Here is a 26,206-nt window from a genome sequence, read left to right as displayed (position 1 = left end):
CTGCACTCCTCACTCACAAAAATTACAGCCATGCAAATGAATAGTAATGGAAAAGTTACCCAATTACCTCTTTTTATACACTTAAAAGTGTCTGAGAACTTTTTGGAACAGTTATCAAACGTAATTGCTCAATTTGTCCTTTTATGACCAACAAATTCGTTCTAATGGAGACCTCCAAATTTTATCGGATGGAGACCTCCAAATTTTATCGGTCACATAACTAATATTCCATCGATCTTGCGGTTGTATCCTTCAGTAAAACCAGATGTTTGTCTCCGCAGTTCCCACACGGTTGCCGCATAATTTTTGTTTTTCTTCAATTTATTATTCAATGAATTCGGCGGTAAATAAAAATTTGAATTGGTTATGCCCATATCATCTCTCAAATGTGAGAACAGATGTACCACGACCTACACACTACATCAAAGAATCGAACGATCAACGTGTAACATACTCTGCTTTATTACTATGCGACTGACATTAATTTTTTTCCAACGTTTAAAACACACATGTTTTATTTTCTAGTTAACACATATTTGTCCACCGACTAAACAGAAAATTTGTGCATAGATGTGAACAATTACAATCAATTTATCCAGTCGGTGTTTATTGAATTAGCAAATTAGTGATCAAGGCCAATAAATACATATTAAACAGATATATAAATAGTGTTTTAGCTACTTTTATCCACAAACACTCAACTGCGTCATCCTGTCTTGTATTCTAAGCAGATGTTTGTCCTCATCTTTGTTTTTTTTTGCGATTTTTCGATTTTCAGAAAGTACATTGCGGTTTTTGTCAGTAATGACAATAATTTATACGCTGATTATTTCTTGTCCACACGGTATGAATTTAGTTTTTTTATGAGGCCTGTTATTTTTCCGCCTACCAGGCGAGCGAAATTAATTTTGAAATTTAAATAATCTCCGCGTTGGATAAAATCCAGGTCATTTTTTTGCGTGTGTGGCTGGCTAATGCCCACCTGTATTTTGGCGAACCACTTTCAGAGAAAAGTAGAAAATGGTGTTTTAATGTGAGTACAACACAATGGATTTTTAATTACATTTGCGCGTCTCAGCCAAGGGAATTCCATTATTTCGTTGCTTTTTCCATGTAATTATGAACGTGCAGGCCACATTCATACACGTTGCCAGTTAATTTATCAGTTTTAGGTACGGTCGTATGTGAATCATTCGAAACGTTAGTATTTCTTGGTATTCGAATCGAAGGTATTGACAGATCCACCGGGAATAGCGAGGAAATGTTGTTTACTAACAAGTTCAAAATTTTATGTCGCCGTCAGTCACTGCAACCAAAGAAAAATCGTGTCATCGTTAGTGAAGTTTTCGCACTAATTGAATACTTCGCAAGGTTTACGTTTGGGTGTGCTAACGATCAAAATATTTTCATTATCCTCGTTAACGTTATTGCACTTGTATTAAATTGTCGTTAAATCATTAATTTTCCTGCAGGAAGTGTAAAATGATTGATTTATCGATTGAGGAGTTGATTGATTAAGAAGGAATTAGTTGTGACTGAACGACGACGCTCTTGAGACTAACACAAATTAAATATTTATCGAGATGTTAGTTTGATGACGGCGAATAAGGTCAGCGTTTGCATGACGAAGTTGCTCCATAATTTCGACAGAACCATCAAAGTTTTCTCTTTTTTTCAAATTGGTCAAGAGACTTGCTTTGATGTGTGAAGAGTTCTGAAGAAGACAGAGAAGTTGTGTTATCTTCTCGCTGTTAGTTCGGAACTAGTAGAAGTAAAGGTAAAAAATGTTGACAACCGTTGGAGTTTTTCGTTCGGTTTCGTGGAGATGGGAAACGGATCTTGTTCACGGAGTAGCTTTCAGGAGATTTTAATTACAAGCAAGTTTCTGGTTGAACTTTTTAAAGAAAACGAAGACGGTGAGTTTGATTTATTCGAATTCCTCAATGTCTTGAATGGGTTAACTGTGGAACACTCTAAAATTGCAAAGGTACGAGCAGAAGTTTGGAAAATCTTTCGTTTTGGACGCTCCGGAGCGGAATAGTTTTGCAGCTTCGTCCGTGGATTACGTTTTTGTTCAAGAGTGTAGTGTCTGCAGGTGAATAGGGGGACGCGTTGCGCTGTCATTAGCTTTCATGTTCAAATTTAAAAATGTGTTAGTCAGTTTTATTATTTCATAACGTCGTATCCTGCCATTTCCAGGAATTTGTTGAAGCATCTAATCCCAGGGAATATGCAACATTTAAATGCGGAACAGTATTTGCTTTGATAATCCGTTACGACTTCGAGGAGCGCCTGCATAAAATTAGTACACAACCCATTAATATTTGAACGTTGGAGTTTCGGGAAGTGTTGAAAATGCCACCGCAGGACTTGTCGTTCCGGCCAGAATTTCGTTGCGACCTCGGTTGAACGCTGTCAGTTTTATCAATACCGGCACAGGACTGTTCGGTGATGGTTTCGTTTTATAGTGATTGTTTTCCCGACTAAGACTAACACTTTGATGGATTATAACGTAATTTAACCGAAGCGAGAACGTCCGCTAGGGTACATTTTACTACTACTCTACACAATTTACCAATTCTGGTGAGCACGTTCAAAAGACCCATTGTCTCTACCCGAAACAATACCTATACATTGCAGCTTTATCAGTATACAACGGCGGGAATTTATCAAACTTAATATTGAATCAGTTCTCTCTGCAAGGGAGGAATTTTAATCGTCATCATCGCACAAAACCGCTCCGCTCCGAAACTTTCTCCATGGCCGCCGTCACTCATCATCAATCCTATTTAAACAATCGCACATTGCTACACTAGCAATTCGAGATTGTCGTTGCGGTTTGATGACGACGATACGAAGTGACGATCTTTTGCGAATCAGTGTACCAACTGAAGATGAGATTCCTCGCGGTCGATTTGTTTTTTTCCTCGAGAATCATATCGATTGAATTCCCTCGGAGGTACTTTGTGGCTTTGATGTCGTGCAATTGCATCCTGTTCGTGTTCAATGTTGGAAAGCAGTTGTCAACGACCACTGCAGGAATATCTTTGCAGATATTTATACGTCGAACGGTATTAAATTCCAGTAAAATCCAAATAGCGTCGCAGTAAATAACTGTCTCGTATATCGCGAATGGTGGCATGGCGTTATATATCTGCAACAGAGTATTGAAACACTGCACATAATATCACAATATCTCTGAAAATCGATGTCAAAGTACCATTTGCATAGCTCCATTGCTCGTAAAGCCGCTGGTGTGAAGTAAGTACACCCTCGGTAATGTAGTCCATTTGGATTTTATGAGTTGGTAATACTTTGTCGGTTATGCAGACAGACGTGTGTTTTGTGAAACTGTACACATATCGGTGCAGGTTGTTCTTGTATTTCGTTGCGTCCATCCTTTTCTGTTAATTCCTGGATGTTTGAATAGTAATGTTGTCATCGGAAAACAACAGGAGGGAGACCCGATGACAGTGTTTGACTTGTCGATCTATAATTGGAAACGTAATGAAAAATGATTGTTGTTTTCCAATTTTCTCACCATATATTTTGTGACGTAAATCGACGTGGTAACACGCCAATCTCAAATTTTAAATGGCAAAAGGGTTCCAGTACGCTTATCGCAAGAGCTGGTAAACGACTTCTATTAAAATGTATCGATTCCAAACACCGTGGCACGTGGAATATGTTAATAAGTCTATCAATCAACGTGCAAGATAATTACGAGCGATAATATTAAGTGAAAATTTATTTTTTCGACTGTGGTGACGCCTGGGGGCTGCCCACACATCACCAAGTTTGTCACAATTTATTCAGATGATTTTTATTATCATGTTCCACGTGCATTCAATTGGACTTAAACCTGTGACTTGACAAGTCAGACGAAATTTCTGGCTTGCTTCTTTGCAGACATTTTTTGAAAACTGAAAGACGAAGAAGAGTTCAATGTTTATTTACGAAATCGATTTTATATTTGGACATTTTTGTTAATTAAAATTCTAGTGTTGTTCCGCTTAACCTTTCGCAGTAGATTATGAAATGACGATGGTTGCAGTAATAAGGTTAGATCGGTGGCAAGATAGGCTTAATGACAATGGACGGCACATAAGACAATGAAAGAATTGAATTGACTGAAAGGGAAAAACAGTAGGTATCGGTGTATAAAAAAATCAGCCGGAAATTGCGTTGCATATTTGAACGGGTCGGGAAATCACAACTGATTGTTGATCTGAGATTAAGACTAATTGATACAATACCATTTGGTCTTGTTTGGTTATGATAAAGATCAAAAGCGTATTAATTTGGATCTCGTCGAGGATGCGTCAGTGATTTATATGCGTTTGGTAATTAGATTAACTGCGGTAGTAAGTGAGATACACGAGTTAGGAGATTAAATGCGTCTTGTGATGTGAGATTTACGCAGACGAGCCGGGTCGATATGTGCAGTAAAATTTTTGACTCGATTTCGAGGTTAAGTTTTGGGTGTTGAGATGAAATAATATTGTACCGACGACCACCCCCCTAGAAATTCGTTTTTCCTTCCGCAATTTCAAAGTTTGAAATGTTTAATCACGGTCCGCATCAGGTTCCGAACAGGAAGTTTTTGAGCGTTGCAGGCTAATTTCTTAATTTTGTTAATCCTTTATCGTCTTCACCGTCCAATTTTGCGCTTTAATGGTCAACAACTGTTCGTAATGACTGCATTAAGAGCTGGTAATTGGAAAAATTAACTGAAATCAGAACGGGAACCGAGGAAAATAATAAGGGGAAGGCCATTAGTGAGTTCCTAAAATATCACCAGAGTACGCCCGCCGTCTCGATATATCAGCACGTCGCTGTCTACAATTAGACGGGCTTTAATTTGTGTTACAGTTTCGTTTGTGTGTCGTTTTAGTACGATAATTCTGTGAGGATGTGCTTCTGTATGCTTGACGGCACTCTCTCATGTAAGTTTGTAATGTTTAATATTGAAATGTACACAAGCAATTTGTATGACGAACGAACGTTTTCGTCGCTCTGTGGCATGATTAATTAATTTGCAGTTTCCGTCAGAGGCTCGAAAACCGAGTGGAAGAAAATATTGTGATCGGAATATTACGAGATCGTGTAAATGATCGGTGCGATGTTTTAACGCACTTTACGTGAAGTTTGTTTGAATTTTTGTGCCAAAATTGTTCCATAAAGTAGCGATCGCAGTAACTTTTAGCGGAACCAGAGACGTTTTTTAAGTTTTTATGCTGTCAGGCCATTAAAGTCGTTTAAATCAATACGTTTGGCAGTTTTAACAAAATATTCATGATGTGGACAACAAGTTTTTTTGGAGTAAGGAGGATGAGTTTAAAGTAATGAGAATCAAGAAAATCAAATAAGATGTTTTGATATTACTGAAAACGTAAGGACCATTTGAAAATTCGATAAAGTGGAGTTTTTCTTTTTAACTCACTTGTTTTGGTCTAGTTTTTAACTGTTTTCGATTTGGGATTCTCTCGTTTGTACATTGATTTTGACAAAGTTGAATCGGAAGGTTCCAGTCGAATAATTGGGATATTTGAAGGTTTTAAATCCTTTGCAATGAAAGCGATATTTTTTTTTCATTAATACTTACCACCCGTCTGGTGACATCACTGATCCTATCGACAGAAAAAAATTAATGTAATTTGAGTTGCGCTTCAGTATGCTTAGATAATCTTATTTCGATACTTCTTATTGCAGACAACAGCTTTATTTAACATAAATTACCAAGAGTTCTCGTGATAATTTTGTTTATTCTTTCCTGGGAATAGAACTCAGGGAGTATAACTTGTTATAAAATTTACCCTTATCAAATTACATATCCTTTTACTGTCATTCAGTTAATTTTTTCTTTTAAAATTTGTCTCTGATGTATGGAACTGCTAAAATGATGTTGGGCCAGATGAGGACAATAATTTAATAAAAACAAATTTGGACGCAACCAACATAAGAAACACCAACTTTGTTTTATGCACTTTTACGATTTTTTTTAATTATAAAGTTTGTTCTACAGTGTGGAAACTACTTATGGAATAAATTCAGTAATGTCGAAACTAATGACATTTGTAGAAAACGCCGAAACCGGTCAATTTTTATTTCTCATAGTGCTTATTTTAAGTTGCTTCACTTGTTCATGACGTCATCCATTTTTGAGTTATGACGTCATCACCAATTTTTTGAAATGGGAACCCCCACTTTTTTCTTCTGTTTCTGATAGACCTTCCTACTACCTAAACGATGAATGAGAAAAATTGGTACCTTACATAACAATTTTTTTGAGAAAATGACAAATTTTACTTCAAAAATTTGATGTAAATTTTGATGTAAAAATTTTAACTGACCTCAAACAAAAACAAACAAACATTTAAGCTTAACAATAAAATGTAACGCAAATGTTGAAATTGCCTCCCGCCAACTATTGGGCACTCACCGACACTTTGTACACTGCGCTCGATAATGTTAGGGCTGATTTATTCCATTTCAGCTTCTAAATTGTTTCGTCTATTCAAATAAATCTTCTATTTTAAATAAACCCATATAAAAGGATTTTTAAATCAAAAAGTAAATTAATTTTTTGAAGTAAAATTTGTCATTTTCTCAAAAAAATTGATATCTAAGGTACCAATTTTTTTCATTGATCGTTTAGCTAGTATGAAGGTCTATCAGAAAGAGAAAAAAAAAGTAGGGGTTGTCATTTAAAAAAAATGAGTGTGACGTCATAGCTTAAAAATGGATAACGTCATGAACAAGTGAAGTTACTTAAAGTAAGCATTATGAAAAATGAAAAATTGACCTGTTTCAACGTTTTCGACAATATGTCATTAGTTTTGAGATTACTGAATTTATTTCATAGGTAGTTTCCACTCTGTATAAAACTATCTGGTGTTCCTTTAAATCTATCCTCAAAGTTGGCTTTGAAGAGTCGATTGTGAACGCATCACTCATCAGTTTGCAGACTATAAAACCACAAACAACGCAGAAACAGAAAGTGAGGTTATATTTAAACAGTTGATCTGTAATCCGTGGTGCGTTCACAATCGACTCTTCAACGCCTACTGTGAGGATAAATTTAAATGAACACAAGGATACAATAATTATTGTACAAATATCTAATGAAAATTTTACCGAGTTAAAAAAATTACGAATTATTGAAATTATTATTAATTAGATATTGTTTTTAAATTTTTTGTTTTGGGTGGAAATTATGTTAGAATAGCTGTTCTAGAAGAAACATTTCAATTTAATTTCAAAAGTAAATAAACGTTGGGGGAAAAATATTTGCACTGAAGCATTTATTGAATTAAAAAAAAAATATTTGTATTTATATTGATATATTTCTCTTTTTAAGTGAAATTAATAACATTGTATTGCCAATTTAAATGATAAATACAGCACTGCAGAATCCCCAACATGCGGAAAAAAATTCCAATTTCATTTTTTCATTCCGAACATGATTAACGTCAAATAAATTGAATATTGAAATATGTACATATTTAAAATGTTTTTAAACTTACGTAACAATTAACAATATGTATATGAAATATTTTTAGATGCTTCGTATGTGACTTCTTTTTATTTTATTTTTTGTGAAAATGAACCAAAAATTAAAAACACTTGAATCTTTTCTTTTTTTATTTGAATTCAATACTTTCCCAGTTTAGGGTACTTGAAGTCCTGGAACGACTCGATTTACGTTGGAATTTTTCACTGTGATGTGTATAACGTATAGCATTTTATGGCGTTTGATGCAGCTTATTTTTGTATTTTATTTACAGTATAAACATTTTATAGGGTTATTTAAGAAAGTTTCTCCGACAAATGCAAAAATTTATAACTGTTGAACAATAAAGGAAATGTTTTACCATTTTAATCCAAATAAAAAGAAATCCACATTTTATTTGTTCTCTTTAAATACATATTTCAGATTTAGATTCGTCCAGTTTTTTTTTTTCTGACAGTGACAATATAATTCATGTATCACGTGATCATGAATGATCCAATGAAAACGCGTAAAAGTCCTTAGTTGCATGGCTATCACAGCGATTATAAAAAACAAAAAAAATATTTTCTTATTTACTTTCGTCGTTACGATTTTTGATTGAAATAAATTTGTCAATTTGACAAATAAATGAATAATTTTGTATTTCATTTATTATATTGTCTCATCGAATATAACACGTGGTATGATTAATCATCGATGATATTAAATTCGTGAAATTGAAGCAGGACATTTCACTCGTCCTTCGGACTCGTGAAATCTCCAGTACAATTTCACTCATAATATCATCGATAATAATCATACCACTTGTTATATTATAGCTGAAAATATTTGTCGTCCGTGTTGTTTACATTGGGTCGAATATTCTATAATTGATCAGCAGGTTCATGAATATGGATATTTTTTTTTAGCGAAAGCTTCGGGCTAATGCGGGAATTTGAAAAATGTCAAGCGGTTTAGATTCATCACCTGCAGGATGCACGCAGATCTGTCTGAAAAAAAGGGAATTTATCGAAAAAGTGATCATTGTAAAGCTTAACGTCTCCGGTATTGTTGTAATTTTTCATTTTATCTATCCAAAGCCGACTCCTGACGTTCGATTTAACAACGACTTGGGGGTTTTGGGGCGTCTGATCTCGTTCTCTTTTCGAAGTGAGCCTCTCACGTCATTATTGGCTTTCCGAGTTAAGTTCGCATTTTAACGTCCTCCGTCTCTTTCGATCCGCTTTCGCACACACGAATTTTTAATGGTACCGACGTGTGATGCCTATATTGAATTTAACACGGTCGGATCGATCGTCCATCACAAAGGAACGGTTTTAAAACGCCTCGACCAGATTCGATTTGATTTCTTTGAGAGGCGTCTGATTTTTTCTCGCTTTTTTCTCGGCCGCCGGTGAATAGTCGAGTATGTCAGTGAAGGATGTCGGGTTTCAATAAGACGAATTTCGTGGTGCGGGTGTACACTTTCCGGCGATTAAACGCCTCTTGCGTCTGAATTGTTAAGTGGTATTCGGCCTTTATTGTATGTAAATTTTTACTGTTATCAAGGGGGATTTTCGGGTCGGCGGTGCCGCTCTTTCGCTTCAGATATGGCCAAGTATGTTGCATTATTCGTGTTGTAACGATTGGCGGCGCAACGCTTGTTGACCTCCGGTGGCAGCCTTATCACTCTCTCGGTATTTTTAACTCGAAAGGGAAACAAGAGTTTTTCAAGTTTTAATCGCTCGATGAAATTCAATAAATTCGCCGCATAAAACGAACTGACGTGCCTAATTGTAAACCGCAGACGAAGAGTAAATTCCATCTTTTTACAGAGTCGTAAAAAAGAGGAAATTTTATGATTAATAAGTGAAATTCCTTTTTTCCCGGCGTATAAATGGTCTTAGTAAAACGGTTCGGTCCAAAGTAAATGCCGAAGTAAATGTAAAAAAATGCAATTTTATGTTTTAAGGAAGCCAGTTCTTTAGGGCGTAATTAAATTTAATTACTAAATGGGGTGTAAAAAACGCTCTCTTATAAATTTATAATCCACTCTCCCTCGTCCAAAAACTTTCAATTCCCTTTTTACCTATTCCGATTGACGTACAAAGCCGATTCGTCGAAATCTTGTTTTTGCTTTTCGTCCGGAAAATATGTCCGAATTATACGAAACTGACGTCCTAAGTATGGTGATTAAAAATACGTTCGCAGAATAAACCACATGCATAAATATCGCAGCCCTCGCGCCGCCAGATAAATCTACGACCGAAATTAAAAGCGTTGGTCGAAAGGGGTAGCAAAAAATAAACGAGGAGAGCGGATGGTAGATTTAATCTGGAAAAAAGAATAAAATACGTTTTATTTAGTTTCTAATGTTTTATTATTGCCGCAACGGTTTTAATTTTGCCGTAAGGGATGTAGGTGTGCTTTTTTGTTTATTTTTCATTAGTGTACCGTTTTTCTGAAAATTTACCCTTTAGTTATTGCGGGCTTACAACATAAAAATGCGCGATCCAATTTTACACTTGTTGATTTTAATTGCCGGTCACCAACAGACCAATAAACAAAGTTTTATCCGGACCGTATATGTTATTTATAGATGTATCGTAACACGGTGATTTTTATTTTTGTTTTTAATTAAAATGAAAATTTTAAACGTTGAACGTTTTAAAATTGTGCACGGCCATTTTCCCAATTATTTTTCTCAGCGGAACAGTCGGTGAGATTAACGAGGACCCACCAGTTCTCTCTTCCCGTCCTAATTTTGAGTAAATAACTTAAAGCGATTTTCGTTGATGATGTTTTAAGTCAATTAAAACCGTGTTTTCGGCCAAAGTCTGCAAAACATGAATCCCCACCTACATAAAGGACGGAGAAACAGAAGTAGGTATTTATTTATTTTGGCGAAATGTGTTGCTATTAAATTCTCTCCTTAATTTTATCGATTTCCCTTCCTCGTTTAGTTTTCCTTTTAACGTTCTAAAAAGTGTTTGCGTGGGATCGTTTCGTTAATTTGCAACGTCAGTTTTTCGGGTACGACACAATTCCGGCGTGGTTTTTCTGCAGGAAGGAAATTGTCCTTCGTAAAAAGGGAATGTATGCAAGGGTAATAATTTTTCGGGACCCTATTTGTCAAGAAATTTTATTTAAAGGCGTGCGTAAAATAGGTGGGCAAGGATTCTTTATTGTTGGGGAAGTTATATGGTTGTGGATTTTGGGCAAAAATACGATTTCACACTTTCGAGTTCCTCTCGAACATAAAAGCATGCGCTGATCCGTCGAGATATTTTTATCAGGAATGACCCTCCACTCTAGGTGAAAGCCATACAAAAGTTGTGATTATGATAAGACCGAATATCCTAAAATCCCAAATTTATGGGAATGGATGTGACAAAAGGGCATTTTGCATATGATACGCGTTCAATAAATGTCTAGATAGGGCGGCTGATAGTCTTTCCAGTATCGAACTATTTTAGGTGTGGCAGAAGATGATGAGGGTCCGCTTGCCGACCAAATTAAGATAACATTCGATATCGTTACGTGGCGGTGAAAGGAAGATTTTGATGAGATGCGCGTCGATTTGTTTCAGACATTTGTGCAAAGGAGAAAATAAGAGTTCTCAATCTATTCTGGGGATGTTTGGATGTTTCGTTTTTTTTGCTTTGATAATATTGCGACGTTTTATTCCAACGGCTCTTCCTCCCCATCTGGTTTTGTTCGCGTCTGTTATCAATTCAATAATCCAAATTCCATTATGAAGCATTTCCGCGTTCTCCGTTTTAAAATCTCTCTCGTCAAGTCGCGCCCGTGCCTCGACGTTCTCTCTTCAGAATCCCAATTTGCAGGTTGTGCCGAGTTCACCTGAACCCCCGGTATAAAAAAAAGCCGTCCCCCCGGTAAATAATGTGTCCGATTACGCCTATCGCTTATCTCTTCGGTCCGTGGAGAAGGGAGGGTCGCGCCGAACCTGTGCCCCCGGCGCCGCCACCACTTGTTTATATCCGTCTTATCTCACTTCCGCTAACGGTTTCAGCGCGAATTTTAAACTTATTTCCAGCATATTTTAACAGTTTTGTGTGTTCAGGTATTTTTCCCGGAGGGCACAGCTTTTTAAGTGACGTCATGGGTCGTTTTTTATTGTTCCCCCTTTTTAAAAGGAACCCTTCAGATAGCGAACAAGATTGGACTCGAGATTGATATCGTGGCCCAGAGCGTTTACGTTCGAGATGAGGTAAAACCATTTCACTACTAAATTCAATTAGACGTGTGATGAAAGTTTCCCTCTTTCCAACAACTCGGAAATAAATAATCGACGGAGCCAATTCCGGCGATCCAATTAAAGGCGTTACTATTTTTACAATATTCTTCACTGTTTCCATAGTTAATGAAAGTTGCACGCAGCTGTAACGTATACGTCTGGACCAAAACGACGAAAACAAACACAGATCGTATATTTAACAACTTCCGTTTATCCTCTTTCAGAGACCGTTCCAAAAATAATATTGTCTCGGAAAGAAGGGGTTTACGTAAAGAGAAAATCTTTTTTTATGAAACTGATGGGAATAAGTGGAGGAAAGAAGCTCGCCCACTCTTCCAGCAGGTTTATTAAGGCTTAAAGGAATTATTATCTAGACAAAACCGTTTCTTTTTTCTCTTGTCTCAGCTCTCGGTCCGACGTCGACTGGAATATTCAGGTGGGTCGCACGAAGCAATTTTGTCCCCCGAAAAAACTAATCGGGGACTTGATTATCCGACGAAGAGGTTGCTCGACAGGAGAGGATCGTTTTCGGAGAAGAATTATGGTCGCGTTTGTAATCGCGTTTTGATGAAAAGGCAAATGGGGTGATCTGGGCTTTTGGAAAAGAGGCACATGTCGGGCAGTTCCTGTTGCAGGAAATTGCTTTAAAAATGGTCCCCGCAAATGACGGAGCGAAACAGCGCCATCGTCAACTGTACAGTTTCATAATGGATGGGAGTGCAGCTCGTCTCCACGAAGAGATCGTGTTGGTCCACCCCTGGGCCCTAATAGATCATTAGAGGAAGGGTAATTTGGAGCCCGGCCAGGTCATCAGAGGCCGGAGATGATGATCAGCATCGGCCACCCGGAAATAGGGTCAATCTCGATGCGATGTTGCGCCCCCTTCGTCCCCCTGCGCCGTTCAACCGCCCAATCACAATAAACGAATTTTAAAATTGAATTAGGGTAATCGGTCGTCGTTTTTCTACTCGAGAATGTCGACAGCTTATAAATAATTAGGGTTTTTATCGAATTTAGGGCGTGCATGTTTTCGTAATTTCCACGAGGCAAATTCACTTTCAATTTGATAAAAGCCTAAAATCGCAAACTTTGAAAATTGGAACAATGAAATTTCGTTAAAGTCGATTTAATTCGATCGGAGGGTTTAATTCGATCAAGAGAAATTGTGAACAAGCTCCACCTACATTTATCCAATTTACAGATTGTTTTTTAGATAAAGAGGTTAAATTGCGGCATCCAATCCGCGCATCTTTCAAAAACTAGTTACGACGGTCTTATGAAATATACATGGCCGGAGCATTACGATTTTAGAAATTGAGATTTTCCAATACCAATACGAAAGTTATATTGAGTTTGAAATTGATCTGGCGTATTTGCACCTCGGTACAAGACTCGGGGGATTGCGATACTAAATGTTCCGCTTCGGTTTCATATTTTCCATAATTTCACGTCAACTGCAGAGTGGTCGTCGGATTGGTTCGTCGGTCGTGTCGTCGCCGTCTCCGAGGATGCACACACACACATTGTGGATCCGAAGGAATATAAATGATGGACACATGTGCCAAGCATAATAAACACGTGTGTTGCCAACGCGAAGCGATAAAAACCACCACTTGTTAAGTGCTTAATTGATTACGTGAAGAGGACCGTCTTCATTCCACCCCTTCGAATAACAGTCAACTCCAGTTGAACTTTGTTTTTGCTGTATTGTTTAATTTAAATTTTATTTGCTCTTTAATGTATTTCACCAAACGAGATTTAACGATAATGGAAACATAATAATAAAAATTGTTTACGGTCGGGCCATATAATTCGGATGTTTAAATTGGGGAGAGTTTGCCCATTATGTTTACGGAATAATAAACTAAGAAAAAAAATCTGTTGACGTAGCCGTCAACCCAATCAATTTTCCCAATTCTCTTTGAGCGGAGGCTTGTTTCGGCGCGGTCGGTGTCTTTAGTAAATTTCGTTATTTTATTCGAACCTAACAAAACACGGGCTTTCCACTTTTACGCCTTCCGACAAAAAATCTACGGTCAGTTTCCTTGTTCTTATATCAAGGATCATTTATTATCACGGCTCTGCTGTCGGAAAAACGCATACAAAAACTGTTCGGCGAGAAAAGCTTATGACAGTGTTGGGAAACATGTTTGATGGTTCCTTTTTTCCGCACACACCGAGAATGCGTCGATCGTGACTTTTCGGCCTTTCCACATTAACGACTATTAACAACGATATATTATAAAAGCGGACAATAAATATCACAAATATTCAACTTTAATTAGTTAAGAACAAGTTATGAATATTTCATGTTACTCGGTTATTAACATAATTCCGCACTAAATGTAATATTTTTGCTTTTGATTTTGAAGATTTATTAATTCATTAAATTATCTGATATAACGTGAAAATATATTTGTTGTGTTACTTTTTTACGGGTCCTGGGCACGCGATCAAAATAAAATGTGTGGTAAAAACAAGTCATAATTATAAAACCGATCTTGCCGCCGCGGCCACCGCCATCGTACAAAGCGACTTAAAAAAATCACCAGCGTATAGTTGCAGTATAAAGTATTTGAAAAAATACACAAATCGTCTCATCATTTATTGTGGTCTTTATCCACCTTTGTCCCACCCACTATTTATATACCACGGGATGTTGTATCAAATAACAGTCAATTGCTTGTGTAGGCTTCAAGCTCTGTTGCTAATCTATTGAACGTTCCAGGTTGAACGTGTGTCTATTAAAAGCTTAGAACTGACAATGAGAGGTAGATTACTGTTTGTATATATCGCAGTTAAGGGTAGCACCAACCACACCAGTCGGAACTACTACAATTAAGCCAGAAATGTGGAAATTAGTAGCTCACCTAAGGAAGTTTCTCGTAATATTTAATAAATTTTAAGGTATATAGTATCACAAGATGAGAATCAATAGGATATAAAAAATTCAAGACGCGGAATGGTTTTTGGAAAATTACGTAGTGGGGTTAGAATATCGTGGAAAATGGTATCTCAGAATTTTGTTTTTGTTTCTGTTGCTCCTCTCAGTTTAAGCTAGCAGCAGCCTTTGCAAATTCCCGTGTACTAAAACCATGAATGATATCTTGTTTCAAATTTGATCCCATTATTATAGGATCTCATTTTCATGCGTAACATTTCTGCTTTTCGACACACTTATTCCGGTCGTGCACAAGTGTTTGTAATCTCTTTGTTCTATCGCACCAAGTCTCTAATACTTAAATGAATGGTGCTAATAGATATGTACAAGAAAAGCTCTCTTAAGTTGGATATTCAAGCGAGGACAGATTTTCTCGGAAGCTTCTTGCGTTTGGAAACATCTCGAACGTGAGAAATCTTGAATTATTTTAGAAATGATAAAATTTCACATTAACTAAACCCACGAGAAGACTTAATAGATTTAGTTTGTTTGAGTAAAATCATCACCTACCTACACTATGAGTCATTCTTCGTATATGTTCGATGGTGATTTCCATATAAAAGCTATCGAAAAATGCTCTAGGATATATGGCGTAAGTGTAATATAGAAAAAATGCAAATAATTTTTCATGTGGTTAGTTAACGGTTAACATTACGAGGTCATTATAGCGATTAAAATGTTATCAGGGCTGAAAGGTGAAATTTTCTGGTGACGTTGAAGAAGCGGAACATGTTTTATTTGTGGAATTTTAATATTGATGGGGTTGACCAAAATATAATTTATAAATATATACCTATACAGGATATTTTACCAGCCCGCTGGAATTGAAAATGCAACCCACAATACATTTCCAAAGTTAACGTGGCCATTGTAAATATCGTATTGTTTTAAAATGAAATTATGAATCCATGGCGGCATTTACGAAAAAGCTATGTATGTATTCGAACGTTGTAAAAACAGACATGATCCTGATTTATGGCGAATGTAAAAAAAATGCTTCTGCCATTGCGCGTTTATGATTTTCCTAAAAACTCTTCGGTTTTTTCAAAACTTCATTTAAGGGAATGATGTTTGTGTCAAAATTTATGAAATTGCACAGGTATGTTTTATGTTTTTTAAATCCAAAATATCCTGGTTAACTTTGCAAATGTATTGTGGGTTGCATTTTCAATTCCATCTGGCTCATTATCACTCGTGAAATACCCTGTATAATACAATTTTTCCCTCGCTAGTGTGTAAAACAGTGAGTTTTTTATTGCTGCTTGCGTTATGTTCCCGAAACTTTATTTTTAGAGCCCTTAAAAAATTGCGGTGTTTTCGTATTTCCCGTCCTGAGCATTTAAATAGAATGCAGTGGCAGATGAAGCAGCGATTAATGTATCAGCGAAGGATTATATAAATTAACAGTTTGCTTTTTGTTTCAGATATAAAAGACGCCGTCGTCCATTAAGTCTTCGAAGAAGAAATATTTATAAAAAATCAAACATAAATAAGTATATAGGTGTTGAAAATTATAAAGTGTTGTTTATATTTGTTGAATCGATGTTGTTATACGAGTACGTCATCGAATTTATTAAATAGAAGTGCGTTTAACGAGCACCGTGTTTATATACGATGAAATGAATTGAATGATTCAATGTTTATTAGTAAAAGAGAGAGATAACAAAATACATACACACGACCTTACAACTTATAGCTTCTATTATAAGGTCAATGGCCATGCATTTCTCAGCTTAGAGATGTCTGCACTCAGTATGCGTTTAGCCTTTCGTAGTATTCTTACTTTAAGGGTTAACTAGACTCGTTTTTTAATCTCTCGCCACCTACATTTTTAAAAAGATAATACGCGGTTGTGATTCGTAACTTCCATCCAGAAACCTTAGATTGTTTAAATTAGCGTTTTCCTTGTTAAGTTTCAATTTGTTTTAATAATGGAGGTGACTTAAGTCTAACCAGTTCCGTTTGTTACGTGTAAAAATGGCCGAGGATTCTTCGGCGAATTCGCGACGGTTAAGCCAAATTTTCGATCCCCTGTCGCGACTCACCGAGTTGACGAGGTCCTCGCATTCGACACCGTCGTCGCCGAGACTTCTTCCGCGTCGTCCGAGAGACGTCACCTCGGCCGTGCCGCCGCTAGACGGCCTGGATTCTGGACCGAGTCGTGTCGTCGATCCCAATAATGTCAACTGGCAGGAGAAATGTCTCGAACTGCAGCTGGAACTGCACAGGAGCAGGACTCAAGCAACCAGGACGAGGGACATGCTGCGCGATAAGGTAAGGAGCTTCATTTTTGTTTTGTTTTTGTTTTAGATGCCAAATTTTGGTATCAACACGACAGATCATCAGTTATGTCGTTTTACGTAATTTGTTCAAACTCAAAATATGGGATAGTGCCCCAAAATTTTGGAATAATGGAAATATTTACTTTCCCGGTGAGCGTTCGAAAAGAACTCGGACAGGTCTTTTTTTTTAATGGGCTATGATTCGTAGGAATTGTCAATCTTTCCTACTCGTGAAAAAAACTATTACTTTACTCACTTGTTACATAAATAACTCTTTTGTGTTTTATTTCATTGTTACCCTGCTTTCATTATTACAAATCAAAATCTTAGAATGTTGACATTGTTTTTGTCTAAGAATTCAAACGGAAAGGAAATATTTGCATCGTTTCAAAATTTTGGTATTCATTCAAGGACTTAATATGTATTATTGATAATGATAATGCAATGTTTACAAGAATAATTCTTTGTTCGGTGTTGACAAAAAAAGCTCCAATTTTGCAAAATTTGATATTGCAATCTTTTGAAATGTTCTTTCAAGATCGCAGGACTCGACTCAAAAGGACTGAATTTTTAACTGACATAGCAAAAGCGACCCTAACAAGATTCTTGGACCTTGAAAGCTCTTCCGCAAGCTTTAGGATTACAGGAGTCCATTTTACAAATGAATCGTTATTTTTTAAATGATTTGATTTGAAACTGCCCATTTCGAGTTTTTCTTGTGGAAAGGTGGCGATAAATCACAAAAATTTTTGTCCCTTGCTGAATGCCGAGAAGACTTTCCAAGTTTTCTGTTATCGACATATTTTTGTGACGGCTTGTGTTAATTGTCATTTTCATTATCTCCGTGATGTTTTTCTACATCTTCCAATTTCGCAGCGGCGGAAATTGCGTTGGTGTTCGATATGAGGTTAATCATTGATAAAATTTATTTTGCAACAGATTGTATAGGGTCCTGAACCGAACCCTTGTCATATAACACTCGCAACACGCCAACACACAACCCCATGTTTTTTTACACAATTCAACCCCGTTTCCAGCAAATATTAAACCCGATCGGCCTTCACATCAGTGGCGATAAATTATATCAAGTTGGGCGTTTTAAGGAAAATTGAATCCCGCTTGCAACGGGATATTTATGTAGTTTAGGGAGGGAAAAATCAAGGATGACCGCCGGACCGAATCTGGATCAATCGAATGGACCATTGTTATTTTGCAATCATCACTTACTCTCAAGGTGATTGGCGTTCTTTCTGGATGCTCGCGAACAATGCGATCGGGGCCTACTCCATCACCATCAGATGAAAAGAAAACTGCGATTATGTGTTTATTTCGTTATGGATTAAGCAGAAAACAAGATACTTCGTTGTAAGAACGAAACCGCGTCAAGGGAACGATACGGTTGGTTTCTTTATTACATAACATGGCTGCTATGATCGTTTGCATGTATTTTTGGCCCCAAGTGAAATCTTATCTCGTAATGGTATGAAAGATGTTTCACTTCGCACCAAACAGATAGAAAGAACACTTTTTACGACTGACACGAGACGGGTAATTACTCCAGGACGAGGTAGACGCCGTGTACTGACCTGATTTAATTGATTTTTCCCTGGCCGGAGGAATAAACCTGGCCGTCGGAAAATCTCGCGTGGTGTATTTAAATTTATGACGTATGGTTCGGGGGATTATGTTTTATAGTATATTTTTTAAAAGTTTGATCCCTTTTGGAAGCGGGTGGGATCGTGAAAGGTTTTGCGATATGATATGGGAAATGTCCCCTAAGATATGGCCGAGCAGATACGGAGCTCTCTCGAATTCATAAATAATAAATGGCCGATCAAATATTCATGTCTTTGTGATCTCGCGGCCTTCTGTACAACGTACGCGTGTTCGAATATGGATAGCTTGACACTTTAAATATGCAAGAAATCTGCACGCGCAGTTGTACACAGAGGGGTGAGAAGTAATATTGGACTTTATTAGAATCGCTCGGTCCCCCTTACGTGATTGGTCCCGGAATGTACATCGATGCAAATTATCCTGCAGGACTTGTTTTATTATTTAAATCGTGAATGCACTAGCAGGCACGGATAAATGAAATTCTATGCATTTATCAAAATATTAAATAGGCGAGGTGTGCACCGACAACTAAACACTTTGACTTTGAACAACGTTGGACCGTTAGGTAATTGTTTACCGAATGAATTATAACAGCCCACATTAGTGAGTGGGTTGAATCCAAGGAAATCAATAATATCAGAATCTTTCGTGGGATTCTACTATTGTCAGAGTAATTATTTGGCCTGTTTTTTTCCAGTTGACCACATCTGATGAGTACAATTATTGGAGATTAAGTACGTAATTAAAAAAATGTTCAAACAAATTGTTATGTTCTCCGATTGTGGCAGAGTTACAATCATAATTTCTGCTTGTTGGGTTATCTCGTAAGCTCCGTTAGCTTTGGTGATGATCAGAATCAAGTTGAAGATACGGTTTAACAGACTCAGGGGGTCATTCATGAAACTCGGTAAGGCTGGATAAGACATTGCAAATTCAGAATCATTGCTGAAGCATTGTATTTGCCGTTTTGTTAACGATTTGCAAATTATCTGAGTTTCGTGAATGACCCCCTGAGAAGATGAATGACAAATACAATATGTATTTTGCCTTGCAATGAAACATTTTTCTGCAACCTGCTGCAGACTTCCCGATTACAATAAAAATCAAATGGAGTGCCCCACACTGGTTGCAACATTGCTGCGAAGCGTCTTGTTGCAACCAGTGTGCGGCACGCCATTCGATTTTATTGTAATCGAGACGTCTGCAGCATCTTGCAGCAAGATGTTGCATTTGCAGCCTATAGCAGAAGCTCGATGAGAATGGTTAGTAATTTTCACTTTTTTTTTTTTAAATATCCATCCCAATTTTCTCTGCAAATTCTTTAAGTGGTTTTGATAAGGTATTTATACTTAGAGGCATGTTTTTGTACCATTTTCCAGTTTCCAGTTTGAATTGACAGTTAAATATAATCTGTCACTCATTATTGTACATTTTCTCAACAGTTTCTTTAATAACCGAACGAGCCAAACATTTTCATTATTCTTGATTAACCATTTACAATTTGCGGTTGCTGCGGTTTTCGTAAAAATAAGAAGCACTCTATTCCTGTTGTCCATTGTTATCAATTTAGTCCTTGAAGAAATTAATTTTTCAATTTGCGGCTTCATTATCTATGCATGCGAGTTCGAAGGCACATTTGTGCCACAATTTTCGCTGAAGATCTTCAGGATTATCTTTTCTCCGTACGTTAGTTATCATCTCAGTCTCTTCCAATGTTATGCTTGCGCACTAGCCTTTCTTTTGTCTGAACATCCCTTATGTCTTCTTCTTTTCACATCTCTGGCCAGTCTTGCTTCTGTAAAGGTAATATCCAAGAATGGACCAAGTTTTATACCAAAATCGCGGAAGTATTTTTCTTGCAGCAGTTTGACCATGCAGTTCGAGATACATTGCACGCATTATTCTTTGTAGTTTTTCTTCATATTAAATCTCCGATCTTGTACAATATCTAATAGACGATTTACTGAGGTAATGGCCATTAGTACATAATTTCTTTCCTTGAAAAACACGGAAAATTGCTTCCATACGCGTGACTGGGTCTTGATCGTGTTTTGAGGGACACTAAGTGAACTTGCAAGTCTGATATTATCATCGATCGATACATTCTCAAATCGCGTATTTGTATTCATTTTTGAAAATGAAATCAAATGATATTTTGCACTGGCTTCATTTGGATTTGTTTCGAAAAGTTTGCTTCTCATTGGCCTTTTAAATATCAGGTGGAAACTGTGAAATTGTGGTTTAATTTTACTGATGGGAAATTGGTCCTCATGGTTGATTGCCGAAATGCTATTTGTTGAAATGTCTGTAAATGAAATAGCCAGTTTAAAACGAATTCTAAAATCTGAAACAGAAATGTGAGGAATTATTACTTTAAATTTCAAATAAATTAATGCGTAATTTTTTGAAGACCAAGAAAAAGACCAGGGTTTCAGAATCGGGTCACGGTGAAGGAAAAGAATTTAATCTGGAAATATTTCAGGACCAAAAATATGCCGGCTCGAGATTGTTTATTTGATTTGTTTTTCTTTCGTATATTCTAAATTGTGTTTGGGGAAAAATGAGTTTTTTTGTTGTTCCTTTGGAAGAGAATTATGGTTAAGAGCGATCGATTTCAGGGCGGTTAACGTCTTTAAAATAGAACCCCTCGAGTTGAGGTTTAGCTGGTCGGCCGAAGATTTGTTGTTGAAATCTTAATTCAACGAAAAACAAGACATTTTTACTGATAATATGATTCCTGGGATTTCAGCACGCAAGTGGGGGTTTTGTTGTCATCGATGTTATCACCGTTTGGCGTGTGGAAAATCTAGACAACGTTAGAAGGAAAAAATACGCATTTTGTCAGTAAAGGAAAATTATTGCTATCAAAACACTTTGAATAAATAACGCGGTTTTTTCCTTTTTTCGTTCATCAGTCAGGTTCATGCATTTTATGGACTTCGTGCCTGTAACGCATTGTTTGCAAATTTATGCCGTAATAAAACATTTTCCAATAATGTGTGGTGTATTCGGTCTGAAAGTGTCGTAAAACTCCATTTTATAATTAAATAAAAGCTACTACCTGCCCGCATAATACCATCGTTATTTTAAACTTGATCGTAATAACGACTGGAATTGTTAACATTTGCATATTAAATTTTCAAAGAACAACCTCATCAGAAGTTTGCCAAAGCGGTCCCGTTAAATTATCGTATATTTTTATTAAGATATCACTTTCTGGGGTATTTATCAGATCGTTTTTAGGGGCCATCGCGTGAAAGTATTTTTTATTGTTATTGCGTGAATAAATGGGAGTGATGTTAAAATTGTTTTTAAATATTTGCATATTTATGGTCGTTATTAAGTTGTACCGTTGAAACGCATAAACCACGAACGATATTTTTTATGAAAATACCGAAAACTGTAACGATTTCTGTGTCCATAACTCTTTTTTATTTCACGAATTTTTGTCTATCCTGTTTCTTCCAGGAGTTTTGCTCATTCCCGGAAGTAAAATAGGGGGACGGTATATTTAATTAATCAAGTTTGCATATAATGGATTGATTCAGTGAAACGTGGAGCTTTTAGAGTTCTCAGTGTCTGCTTGCAAATTGAATTGAAAGCAGAGCAGCAAAGGAGCGTTGACGAGCGCCATCTTTAATGTTATCATTTATTCATAGCACTCAGGTAAAGCCCTCGCAACCCTCCCTCGATCCCCCTTTAAGAGCTATTAATATTAGTCGGCACTCACCTCTCTGTTCACCTGTTACATAACAACAACGGTCCCTCAAATCGAATTATTTAACGATTCATGCCTTTGGAAATCCGCCAGTTTCGGTGATTACAGATTGATGCGTTCGCTTAGTGACAGGTTTTTTAAACGTTCCCGAGGGGGATGTTCGATGCGACGGAAACATAACGGAATTTTTTTGTTTTAATTAAATGCCGAGATTAAAAGCTCACGTTTCGTACACGAAAATCTGTTTTTGAAAATGTTCCTGGCCCAAGGCGCGCACCGACCAGAAAAAACGCCGAACCCGGCTAATTAAATATCGGAAACGTTTCCGCTTCAGATCTCTCGGAAATAAACGTCATAGCTTCGGTTGATATGTAAATTGTTTCGTAAATACGATGTTAGAAGTACACGTAACAGCATTGCCGGGTAAACGGGCGTCTGTTTCAAAAGCCTAATAATTTGTTGGAAAACGCTCGCCGTGAAGCGGAGGATAATTGAAAATTAAAGTACACATAATTACAGCGATAGTCGTTATGCGGCATAAAGTCAACTAATATCCTATCCTGTTAATGAACTGGTTTTTCATTTTTCCATCCCCGGTTTTCTGGGTAATAGGGATGTGTCCGCTGAACGAGCGCAACAATCACATGTATGGGTGGAGAACGTTCTCGACGACAAGACTTCATCGTATTTGAACAAGCAAAATTAATTCTAGCTGTACAAATAGCTTGTCGTTCGGTCAGAAATGTCATTTCGTAACTCAAATACGGGGTTGTTAATAGAAAACGCGACTGGGAGTGCAATTAATGTTCTCGGAACATCGTCTTTTTTTATTTGCCATCGTGTATTCTTACAAAACATCGCAATTTGCTACGACAAGAAGCTAGACTTGTTATTAGAAACGATGATAATTTTGGTCGAACATGCACCACGTTTTTTGGTATTATCCGGTTTTCAATTTTACCATACGAGGAAGTTTTTTTTTAGCCTGCTGTAAAATGAAACTGCATAATATGATTTTTTCCAACATCGCTTATGAAAATTATACTTTCATCACTCAATTTAGTGAGGAAAATAGGCGTTTGCATCACTAGTGAGGAAAATGGAGAAAGTAAACTCACTAGTGAGGAAAATTTATTTAACAATCTACTACCTACTTATTAATATACAAAATTTAAAACACTGTTATTTGCATTAATTGAAACTCCAGATCCGGAAGATTCAAAAAATAGGGCAGTAAAATAATTATAAAGAGATTTAAAATTGAGACTCATTTTCATAAGCGACGTTGGAAAAAATAGTATACACAATTCGTGATCAAAGTGCGATTTTTCAACTCGCAATACTATCATATATCATGTATTGCCCGTTGAAAAATTAGGCACTTTCATCACTTATAGTGTAATACATATACTATTATTTAACTAAATCACTCGTCAATTCTATGCACTCTGGACCTACAAATTCCTGTTCTTGGTCTGCAAACCAGGTGTCCAGAGCATCGACCACGGTCTCGTTTGACGTAAATCTTCGTCCTTTTAAGATTTCCATGAGCTTTGGAAAAATAATCTGAAGGAGACTGATTTTGTCTAGGGGACAGATGACTTTTGAGGAAATGCATTGTTTTGTGTAAAAGCAACACTCATTTAGAAAGTTTTCCAAGACGCGTTTCCTCAATTTTGGATTAAAATTTTGTTAACAAGGAACAGGAATATTCTCTGGTGATCGATTTTCCTGTCAGTGAAAATGACCTCATCTCTAGCCCAGAAAATGGACGGGATCACTTTCCCCGCAGATCTTTTTGGACTGAGAACCAGCATGTTTCCACTCTTTGGACATTTTTTTTGGTGTTTGAGTCAGGATGATGAACCCAAGTTTCATCCTCTCTTCAAATTGGCTGCGGATGGTTCTGGATATTGTCATCCATAGTCAGTGTTGATCACCATTGAGGCATTTGGGTATCCACTTTATTGATACTTTTCTGATACCCAATTCATTATGAATGAATGAGGTGTTCAAAGTCTCTTATATTCGTTTTAGACCGATTCGTTGATCTTCTAAAAGCATATCATGGATTACATAAATGTTTTCTGTTGTTGACAGAGAAATCGGTTTTCCGGTTCTCTGCTCGTGTTTAATTTTTTTTATCCCTCTGCTGTGTTGTGAACGTGTCATGAAAAATTTCCTTGCCAAAGCATCCCTTCAAATACAGATCACTGAACGGTATTGGATTTTCTTGAAATTCAAATTTTCGCCCGACATGACTTCTTACAATTAGAAAAAATTTCATATTTAATTTGCATGGTAAGAGTCTTTATTTTCGCTTGTAAGAAATGACCAAGGCTGTCTACTTATCAACACCCCTTCGTATTCCAAGCCAAGAGTTCGTGGACCTGATCAATTATTATCGATACAGAAAATATTGAACTGGGGAACATTTTATTTTAATCAGAGTTTAATGTGCGTTCCGTACTAGTAAAACTTGCATCATCCGCCATAATCCACTTTTATGGATTTAATTCCCTATCGATTTCGTTTCGAAACGTTCTTTCAACATTCTCGTGTAAGCGGAAATAATTTAGGATTTTTTTTTCCAAATTCGGTAATGGATATGTTAATGCTTAGCAATAAAAACTGTAATCTATGCAATTAAGCTACATGCAAGGGCCTGTCCTTGTTTTCTTTTGGTCCGGATCGGATACATGTTCGAGTGAAATAACGGCGGCGACGGTGAAAAAATATTAGCCGAATCGGCTTAAACGTTGGTAAAAATGTATGCGAATGGTTAATAAAAGAAAAATTACATAATTTTATCGAAGCGATAAGGTTTTTGGAAAGTGGCGTTTCGCCTTCTACACCGTCGGAAAACCCGTGGAAATATTTCCCGTTACAAGTCGATCCTTTATGCCGGCCGTGGGAGTAGGTGCGATAGGATCGGCATTCCAGGTGATATTTTTGTGTTTCCGTGCAAATTAGGGCCATATAGAGTTCTCAAATGGTATCGCGATAGCGTTGGAATTCGACGGACCGGGGTGTTGTACACGGCGGGGCCCGTGTCGGGGGGCCACTCCGGATCCCCATTATGCAAATCGCAGTCGTGATCGGGAGTATTAAAAACACATGCGTGTGCCTATTCGTTTTTAGTTACCTTTACGGGAAAAAGGGGGCTCGGCCACCCGTGAAAACGTTCAATATCGAAAGCTGCGCCGGATGCCCTGAATTAGAAAACGCGGAGATATGACGGCGCCTTTTCTCCATCCCCCCAATCTCGGATGCGGCATAAAATCAACTTTCCAACTTGATCAGGACCGCCGAATCAAAAATAAATAGTCGGAGAGAATTCACGGGAGTTTTCGGGGTGGAGGAGGAGGGATGTTTGTCTACCATATTTTCGTCGGGCATTAGCATCGAATAAATCAAATGCGCAAAGGGCATAACTTGATGGAAAAGTTTGGCCGCGAATAGGGTTTAAACTTGTTTGTTTCATGGCGTCGGCGATTGTGCAACTTTGAAATGAAAATGCAATAAACGAAATAAACGGAAACGACGATGTCGCCGCCGCCGTCGCTACAGATTGCTTTCTTTTCACGATTCACAATCTCTTGGACAGATTAGACATTTCTGATTAAATTCTCTTTGCAAGTACTGATAATTTCAGTGACGAACAGCGAAGATAAAGGTCTCAGAATTAATTCATTAATTAACATTTTTCTATTTTTATTTGAGACTAGAATATATTTCCGGAGTTCTTAAAAGGTTTTTCAGTTTTCCAGGTTTAATTATTTAAGGGAGTATTTCCACTTTAGAAATTTGAAAACATATTTTCCTTGTAATAACTTTGCTCAGTGCAAATGCTATGTCAAAATTTCCTTTCTTAAATTTTTTGGCTCCCGAAAAACTA

The 26,206-nt window shown here is 37.0% G+C and overlaps 1 protein-coding gene across 7 annotated transcripts in view; it reads left to right on the top strand.

Annotated features, from left to right (window-relative positions):
* LOC138133172 (uncharacterized protein CG43867) overlaps positions 1–26,206 on the top strand; it is a 153,409-nt gene that overhangs the window by 1,041 nt on the left and 126,162 nt on the right. For 6 of the 7 annotated variants that reach the window (XM_069050975.1, XM_069050973.1, XM_069050977.1 and 3 more), the window contains exon 2: positions 16,116–16,965. In XM_069050975.1, coding sequence (XP_068907076.1) covers positions 16,669–16,965 — 297 coding nt within the window. In that variant the 5' untranslated portion in view covers positions 16,116–16,668. Of the gene's footprint in view, positions 1–4,808; positions 4,947–16,115; positions 16,966–26,206 lie in introns of those variants that run through there. The other variant, XM_069050972.1, reaches the window with a different exon arrangement.

The sequence above is a fragment of the Tenebrio molitor genome, chromosome 6 (assembly GCF_963966145.1).
Source record: "Tenebrio molitor chromosome 6, icTenMoli1.1, whole genome shotgun sequence".
In the NCBI taxonomy this organism is placed as follows: Eukaryota; Metazoa; Arthropoda; class Insecta; order Coleoptera; family Tenebrionidae; genus Tenebrio; species Tenebrio molitor.
The sequence above is the reverse complement of the archived record's forward strand: the minus strand, read 5'-3'. Positions and strand labels throughout refer to the sequence as shown.